The 9,511-nt window shown below is 42.6% G+C and overlaps 1 protein-coding gene across 1 annotated transcript in view; it reads right to left on the reverse strand.

Annotated features, from left to right (window-relative positions):
- Positions 1 to 9,511, reverse strand: part of TMEM232 (transmembrane protein 232) — a 183,194-nt gene that overhangs the window by 137,128 nt on the left and 36,555 nt on the right. Inside the window, exons 3-5 of the mRNA XM_014539893.1 lie at positions 9,247 to 9,352; positions 6,936 to 7,093; positions 1,755 to 1,854 (exon numbers count right to left, since the gene is read on the reverse strand). Of these exons, the coding sequence (XP_014395379.1) occupies positions 1,755 to 1,854; positions 6,936 to 7,093; positions 9,247 to 9,352 (364 nt within the window). The remainder of the gene's footprint in view (positions 1 to 1,754; positions 1,855 to 6,935; positions 7,094 to 9,246; positions 9,353 to 9,511) is intronic.

The raw sequence follows: 9,511 nt of genomic DNA on the forward strand, positions 1-9,511 counted from the left end.
GGGTCCCGCTTGGGTGCCTGGCCAGCCTGGGTGAGGGGCTGATGGCTGTATGCAGCTGGTCACACCCCCTTCAGGATGAGGGTCTCCACTGGGGTGCCTGGCCAGCCTGGATGAGGGGCTGATGGCTGTTTTCAGGCTGGCCACACCCCCTTTAGGGTGGGGGTCCCCACTGGGGTGCCTGGCCAGTCTGGGTGAGGGGCTGAGGGCCATTTTCAGGCTGGCCAGCAACTGAAGCTCCCAGCCTCTCCTTTTTTTCTTTTTTTTTTATTCTGAGATTTATTTACCTTCTATAATTGAAACATTGTTGCCATCACTGGTGCTCCCAGCTCTGAGGCCGCGGCCAGCTGAAAGCAGGTATCTTGGGTTTGTTTAGCTTCTATAATTGAAACATTGTTGCTTCTAGAGCTCAGAGCCGGGCCACGGCAGGCGGGGAACCTTGGCTTCCTCCATCACTGGAGGAAGCAAGCCTCCTGCTCGCTTCAGCTGCGTGGCTGCTGGCCGCCATCTTGGCTTGCAGTTAATTTGCATATCGCCCTGATTAGCCAATGGGAAGCATAGCGGAGGTATGGTTAATTACCCTTTTTGTCTTTTATTAGATAGGATATACTAATCTTCTTTTGACCCTGTTTTTTTTTCATCTGAATTACTGACATATTTCTCCTTCCTTTCATAGCTAAGCTTTTTAAAATAGTTCACCATCTCTATCTTATACTTAAATTTTCCCTTCACTCTTTGTTTACAGTCAGTCTGAATGTTACTTTCACGTCTCCACTCAGGAAGCTCCCAAGATCAACAGTGGTTTTCTGGTTGTAGAAACCCATCATCACTTTCAATCCTCCAGCTACTTAATACTTCTACAGCTCTTAATAATGTTGATCTTAAACCAAAATCTTAAATCCAAATCTCTTTGGATTTCTATGCCATTGCCCTCTTCCTATTTCCCTCAGTTTTCTGTTACTGATGTCTGTTACTCCAATGATCTATTAAATAGTTATGATCCCAACACTTTATTTCTATAATTAATTTATACCCACCACCATCTCCCACCCTCAGGTTGTCTCAGCCACATTAACATGGAAGACGGTCAATTCATCCTTGTTAATGTCCATGAAATAAGGGAATCTAGGCTTCATGTGTTGCTCTAGTTCCAATCCTGTGTTTCTAACTGCTAGCTTGGTATATATACATAAGTGACCTTCAAATTCAACATGTCCAATGTTTCTACAAAATTTTCTCAGTTTAAAACATCATTATCTCGAGCCTATTAATCAACATGTAAAACTTAAGGTTCCTCTTGAATTCCTTGCTTTCCCTTATATATTGCCTAGATCCAACACATCACTTAAGTCCAGTGTCTTTTCAAGACTACTTTACTGAATCCTATTCTCATTTTAATTATATTTAACATCTCTTGCCTATACTGATATCATAGCTAATTGACCTCCGCATCTGCTCAGTCCTTACTCCAATCCAGCAACCCCATCATCACTAGGGTTACCTTACTAAAATATTAATTTAACTTCCTTACAATCTAGAGAAGTAGCGACTACTACATATAAGGAAACTGAGTCAGACAAGGTGGTAGAAGTAGCTAAGTAGAAAAGTTAAAAGTAAAAAAACATGCAACCTGGTCCAGAAACTGTACCCATCATCTTTCATGAAATACACAGCTTATGCTCTTTATAGTGATAGCCTGAGCTTCACAAAATATAACATAAAACATTCATAAGTGTAGAAAATAAGAGATAGTCTACCGTGTAAAAATGGTTGAAGTCTAAGTAAGTGTTCTTTAAAACTTTCTAGGTGACCATACAGGAAATATATAAAAAGTCTTAAGGAGATCAAATAGCCAATCTGTCAAAAGAGAAACAAAAAAGCATTTTTGTGTTGCATCAATAAATGTTTAAAAACCATAAAGAAAATAAACCATTTTCTTATTACATTTGCTTTTGATGGAACAATTTCAAACTCTTGAGATTGTGTGCTTTTGAAATAATTCTAAAACATTTATATCAAGGTTGAAATACTGGTTCAGCCAAAACACATTTATAAATCATCTCTACATTACATATAATGACCAAAACTGAATGATATTCTGTTCTGTGTCCTTTAGAACAGTATTTTTCAAATTGCAAGCCATGGTCTTTAAGTGAGTCATGAAATCAATTGAGAGGGGATTTTAAAATAAAATACCATAGTACATTGCACAGTTCCTTGTTTCACTTATATATAAGTGAGTATGTTTTCATGTGTGTGCTGGATTGCAATGCAAAATATATTTCTCCCTATGGGTCTCAGTCCAAACAGTTTAAAAACACTGTTTTAGGTAGTTTGAGAAATAGTCTGCCTATTCATAGTATTCTGTACTAAGATCCCCATTCCCTCATGAAAAAATATCATTACTAAATAAAGATAATGACTTATTTTTGTGAAGTTTAAAATACATGCATAGCTAAAACAGTTTTTCACATAGACAAGAAAATGGAATATCTTCAAAATCATATGATATGCAAGATTTCACAGAAAATAACCAAAAAACACCCCAACTAAGTATGGAAATAAAGAGAACACATGCGCTTTTAGTTACTAAATCACAAGATTGTGGAGAACCAAATAATCTTCTCTCTATATAAAAGCCTAAGTGACCGAACTACCAAATGACCGATCAACCATTCACTATGATGTGCACTGACCACCAGTGGACAGATGCTCAATGCACAGGATCGGGCTCCCTCCTGTCTGGATTGGGCCTGTGGGGATCCGGCTCCCTCCTGTCCGGATCAGGCCTATGGGGATCAGGCCTGTGGGGATGGGACTCCCTCCTGTCTAAATCGGGCCTGCAGGGATCAGGCTGAAACCAGCTATCTAACATCCCCCGAGGGGTCCCGGATTGCGAGAGGGTGCAGGCCAGGCTGAGGGACCCACTGGTGCACGAATCCCTGTACTGGGCCTCTAGTAATAATAATAATAACTATCACTATGTCAATGTCAAACTATATGTGTATCTAAATCCTCTTAACAATAATGAAGAGAATTGTTAGATCTACATGTAAAAAAAAACAACAAAAGAAAATCTAAAAATGATTCTACACAGTCTCAGTGATTCACCTACAACTATTAAACAAATAAGTGTCATTACTAGACTTTGAACCCAGAATTGTGTGACTTGCACCAAAAGTCATGAACTTTCTATTACAGCAGGGAATTTCCCAATATTTTTATCACAAACTTATATCAGTAAAATAAATTCTGAGAATTCATCATCAGTATTTGTAAGTGGATCCTTAAATTATAACCATATACCATTCATAGACTTAAAAAAATAAATAAAATGTTTATAAGGTATGCCCAAGATATCTTCTCATATAGACCACTTTGATATATTTCTGGGCCTCTCTAAGAAATTGAAGTGAATAAATAATCTGAAGAAATTTAGGATTTTGCAAAGGATTAAAGATTGGCATTAAAATAAAAATTAATGTTTTAAAATTTAATGTGAGAAAAATAGAAAACTACCTGAGACGCATATCAGTTTGATCACTGTATTATACCCCAATTTGGTCATGAGTTTTACCTGATCTGGAGTCTGTCCCTCATTATAGCTATGCTTGAGAAACAGATTTTTAAAACTTTCCTTTATAATATTCTGAAAGGCCAGATTTTCATTGAAAACTCTACTTTTGTATGTCTCTAAAGAATTCAGGAACTTTCTGTGCATCCTGCCTCATGTATCGTTTATCAACATAGTCTCTCTGTTGCTTGACAACTCAAGCTTTGCCTCCTAAAGCTCTGCTTGTCAATTTCTCTTTCTTTACTCTCCCATCTTTTTTTCCTTTATTCTTTACCCCCTTCTCTCCTTCTCTTTCCATCTCTTCTCTTCTAGCCTTCCTTTTATTTCTTGATAATAAAACTATAAAACCACTAGTTAACCTAAATTTCTTTTACTAACAAACTTCGCAGCAGGCAACATGATCACCACACATGACATCAATCCAGGAGCTTATAAAACATGAACTACTGGAAGATGATTTCCCATCTGATGGCTCTAAAATGGCTGGGAATACTGAGAGAACAATGATTTTTCTCAAACTGAGCAAGCATTTTAAAAAGTGAGCAAGCATTTAAGGTGATCTGTTGGTATTTTTAAATGAAAAAGTGGCATTTTAAAATCCTTAAAATAGGAGAAAAGCTACATATACTAAGATATAAGAATACACTTGATTTTTAATTGAATCCTAGAGGCCCAGTGCATGAAATTCATGCAATAGGGGGGTCCCTCAGCCCCACCTGCACCCTTTCGCAGTCCAGGAACCCTCACTCCTTACGGCCCACCTGTTCACTGCTCCTTACTGCTTGACTTGCTGCTCCTTAGTGCTGCTGCGGAGGCGGGAGAGGCTACCGCCACTGCTGCTGCGCTAGCCAGCCATGAGCTCAGCTTCTGGCTGAGCGGTGCTCGCCCAGTGGGAGCACACTGACCACCAGGGGGCAGCTTCTGCATTGAGCGTCTGCCCCCTGGTGGTCAGTGCGCATAATAGGAACTGGTCATTCTGGTTGTTCCACCATAACGGTCACTTAGGCTATTATTATATAGACTAGAGGCCCGGTGCACAAAAATTTGTGCACTTGGGAGGGTCCCTCAGCCCGGCCTGTGCCCTCTCGCAGTCTGGGAACCCTCAGGGAATGACCACCTGCTGGCTTAGGCCTGCTCCCTGGGGGATTGGGCCTAAGCTGGCAATCAGACATCCCTCTGGCAGCCCAGCAGCCCTCGGGGGATGTCCACTTGCCAGCGGGGAGCAGGCCTAGCTGCAGTCGGACATCCTTAGTGCTGGTGAGGAGGCAGGAGAGGCTCCCACAACCACCGCTGTACTGGCAGTCATCAGCCTGGCTTGTGGCTGAGCAGAGCACCCCCTGTGGGAGAGCACACTGACCACCAGGGGGCCGCTCCTGCATTGAGCATCTTCCCCCTGGTGGTCAGTGTGTGTCATAGTGACCAGTGATTCCCAGTCGCTCTGCTGTTAGGGTCAATTTGCATATTACCCTTTTATTATATAGGATAGAGACCTGGTGCATGGGTGGGGGCCAGCTGGTTTGCCCTGAAGAGTGTCCCGGATCAGGGTGGGGGTCCCACTGGGGTGCCTGGCCTGCCTGGGTAAGGAGCTGAAGGCCGTTTTCAGACTGACCACACCCCCTTCAGGGTGGGGGTCCCCACTGGGGTGCCTGGCCAGCCTGGGTGAGTGGCTGATGGCTGTTTGTGGGCTGGCCACAGCCCCTTCAGGGTTGGGGTCCCCAATGGGGTGCGTGGCCTGCCTGGGTGGAGGGCTGAGGGCTGTTTTCAGGATGGCCACACCCCCTTCAGGGGGGAGGGGTCCTGCTGGGGTGCCTAGCCATTCTGGGTGAGGGACTGATGGCTGTTTGCATGTTGGCCACAGCCCCTTCAGGGTGGGGGTCCCTGCTGGGGTGCCTTGCCAGCCCCTGTGAGGGGCTGATGGCTGTTTGCAGGCTGGCCACAGCGCCCAGCCACCCAAGCTCCCAGTGGAGGCTGGCTGGAAGCAGGTATCTGGGATTTATTTAGCTTCTATAATTGAAACTTTGTTGCCTTTTGCGGAGGCCACAGCCGGCCAGAGCAGGTGGGAAGCTTGGCTTCCTCTATCGCTGGGGCAACCAAGCCTCCTGCTTGCTCCAGCTCCGTGGCTGCTGGCTGCCATCTTGGTTGGGTTAATTTGCATATAGTCGCTCTGATTGACTTGTGGGCATGGCTTGGGCATAGCGAAGGTACAGTCAATTAACATCTTTGTCTTTTGTTGGTGTATAATAGAGGCCCGGAGCACAAAATTCATGCATGAGAAGAGAGGGTCCCTCAGCCCAGCCTGCACCCTCTCCAATCTGGGATCCCTCTCACAATCCAGGACTGCTGGCTCCTAACTGCTCACCTGCCTGACTGCCTAATTGCCCCTAACTGGCCCCCCTGACAGCCTGATCACCCCTAACCACCTCTGCCTGCCAAACTGATCACCCCTAACTGTCCCCCCCTGCTGGTTTTGTCACCCCTCATGGCCCCCCTCTGCTGTCCTGGTTGCCCCTAACTGCCCACCCTTCCAACCTGGTTGACCCCAACTGCCCTCCCTGCCGGCCTGGTTGCCCCTCACTGGCCCCCTGCTGGCCTAGTCACCCCAATCTGCCCCCCTGCCGGCCTGGTCACCCCAACTGCCCCACCCCCGACAGCCTGGTCACCCCTCATAGCCCCCCCTTCCGGCCTGGTTGCCACCAACGGCGCCCCCTGCCAGCCTAGTCGCCCCTCACAGCCCCCCTCTGCCAGCCTGGTAGCCCCTCACTGCCCCCCCTGCCAGCCTGGACACCCCATGCAGCCTGCTGCTCAGTCGTTTGGTTGTCCCCACTGTCAGCCTTGTCACTCTACTCAGCCTGTTCGGTCATCCTTTTGGTTGTTTCAGATGTGACGGCCCCTGGCACATATATATATATAATTATTTTCTTACATAGTTGGTGATATATTCTCTAGAACTATCTCTATTTGAATAGCAAGCAATAATACATTACCCAGCCCACCCGGTGTGACTCAGTGGTTGAATACTGACCTATGAACCAAGAGGCCACAGTTCAACTCCAGTCAAGGCATATACCAGGATTGCATGCTCAATCCCCAGTAGGGAGCATGCAGGGGGCAGCCAATCAATGATTCTCTCTCAACTTTGAAGTATCTGTCTCTCTCTCTCTCCCTCACTCTTCCTCTCTGAAGTCAACAAAACTATTTTTAAAAAATGCATTACCCACATTTAGAGAAGACTAACACAAACTGCCAAGTGAGAGAATATTCTATAATAAACCAAACACTCTGTTCAGATCCTAAAGCAGATGCTATACAGTTATACATAGTACATGTAGTAATTACAACACATTAAAATTATTTTAAAACATACCTTTGCCAGCTTTATTTCCACAGAATATAAGTATGGCTTTAGGAATGCATCGCAACAGAGTCTATATAAAATTGATTCCGCAAGAAAAAATAAGGCAGGTGGATGATCATAATAAAAGGAAGCATGGTCCAAGGAAGCATGAAGCACATTTAAAGCTTCTGAAAAATCAAAAAGTAGAAACTCTATAGTTGATAAATTATGCTGTTTTCTATATGCTACAATTAAGTCTTACAGTGAACTATTTCTCAAGACCAGACTGTAGTTTTAAAATATTTACAAATTCTTTGACCTCTCCCATCAAGTCCGTCCCCTTGAACCTTGAACCTGATCAGGTCTAGTAGCTGCTTCAACCAATAGACTGGCAGAATTAACATTGCAGGGTTTCCCAGGCTAGATTAGAAAAGGCAATCCAGCTGCCACCTGGAACCTTAAAGCTGGCAAAGGTATGTTTTAAAATAATTTTAAAATAAGACAGAACTGGATGACAAAAGACAGTGCTAAAAATAAGTGCTATAAAAGAGAAGAGTAGGAAATCAAGGCAGAGAAAATAGGGCCCAGTGGAACTGAACAAGGAAGAATATTGAGCTAAGGCCCTAAAGAAAATTGCACCTCAAGTAATCACAAAGATTTGAAGAACTGTCATGTAAGTATCTGAGGAAGAACAGAAAATGCAGGGACTTGAGAAAGGAAAAGCCCTGGCATATTCAAGGGATGGGAAGGAGACCAGCATGGCTGGAGCATAAGGAATAAGTAGGGAAGGCAGCCAAGAGCCAGATCATCCATAGCCTTGTAGCCCATAATATAAAGTTAGAGTTCTTTTTAGGTTAAGATAAAAGAAAATATTTAAAATTTAGAATGGTCACTGCTGACTGGAGAGTGGACAGTAGAATAAGGAACCTCCAGACGAGGGTACAGGCTGGACACTGATGAGGAGGGTGTTTCAGTTGTGGAGCTGGTAGAAAGAAATCATACTTAGGTCTTTTATTTGGAGTTCAATATTATCATGAGCTTTTGGTTGTGTGTGACAGAAAACACAGTGTCTTCAAAATAGCTATGCTTGTAACTTCACAAGATCAAAGTTGGAAAGGCTCCAAGGCTGGTCAAGGTAACTGCCCTCTGTGTGCATGTCTCCATCTTCTAGTGCCCCTGGTGTACCTGATGACTGTGATGACTACACAAGCATTAGGCATTTTGTCCTTTCCACCAAAGCATTTAGAGAAGAATCCAGAGAGCATAGGGAGGAAAGGGGTGCTTTGTTCTCAGATATGTCTTTATCAAAAGCAGTTCAAAGAATAAGTATTCCTAACAGACTCGTCTTCACATCTCTTGATCAGGACCAGGTCCTGTGACTCCCCCATCTATCTAATCACTGAAGTTTAAAGGGGTGTTGTCTTAATTAGCTTAGCTCAATCATGATTCACCCCTGAGGCTGGGAAAGGCCAGTCCACTTCTGAATCACATGACTGCAAGATGCCTGAACAAAACTGAGGTTTAATTGACAAAGAAGAGCAAGTGGCTGCTGGTTGCTGGTAAGCCAAGAGTGTTTACTTCCATATCATTTAAACATTTAATAGAGGTGAAGCTGTGGATGGCACTGTGACAAAGTGCCGTATAGGCAAGTTAAATGCAAAATTGTTCTTACTCTTCCTGTTGCTTGGAAGCTCCCAGACAGCACTACAAAACCCAATTTACACAGGGAAATACTCTCTGACCTCATGCATTTCATATTCTAAAAACTCATTTTAAAAGGCACACACATAAAATTTAGGATAATGATAGAAGCAATTTTACCTCCTTAAAAATAATGGTTTTTAATTTCTTTTTTAGATTAGTTGGAGGGTAGTTTGAAAGGAGACATATAAGTGAGAAGTGATAAATGAAAAGGTAATGAGTAAAGTGGCTGTTTAAAATAAGTGAAAAACTAACGGCCATTTGGTTAATGTTTTATGAGTAAGAATTCTAAAGTGCAGAATCAAGTTTCTCTATAGTCCCTATTATAATTGAAAAATCACTAAATGACACTTTATATTACTTTTTAATTAGTTACTAATTTTAGAAAAAAGCAATAAAGACTATGCTGAGCAAAAGAGTTTAAAGCAAATTTGTAATTAAAAAGTTGAGCAAATTCATTAATTCAAAATTACAAAAGGAACTTTCATAATGAAACATTATCAGGTATTTCGATAGAAAAAGACAAATTTTTTCCTGGATCCTACACAATTTCTAAATATGAAAGGTCTCAAATTACACCTTCACTGCTAATTTAAAAAACACTTAGAGTAACTAGGAAGAATTTAGTTAAAGCACCTACCATCTTGAATTTGTCCTTTGCATTGAGCCAGATATGATATTTCAATCCATGTAGTAGGAAGATGCACATGTTCCCCGGTGCCTAATGTGCTGAGACCCAATTTTCTCTGTGATGGGGAAACATGAAAGAGGCAAACAAACATGTACAATTTATTTATTTATTTATTTATTTATTTATTTATTTATAAATATATTTTATTGATTTCAGAGAGGAAGGGAGAGGGAGAGAGAGATAAAAACATCAATGATGAGAGGGAATCATTGAT

This window comes from Myotis brandtii, unplaced genomic scaffold (genome assembly GCF_000412655.1).
Source record: "Myotis brandtii unplaced genomic scaffold, ASM41265v1 scaffold230, whole genome shotgun sequence".
NCBI lineage: Eukaryota > Metazoa > Chordata > Mammalia > Chiroptera > Vespertilionidae > Myotis > Myotis brandtii.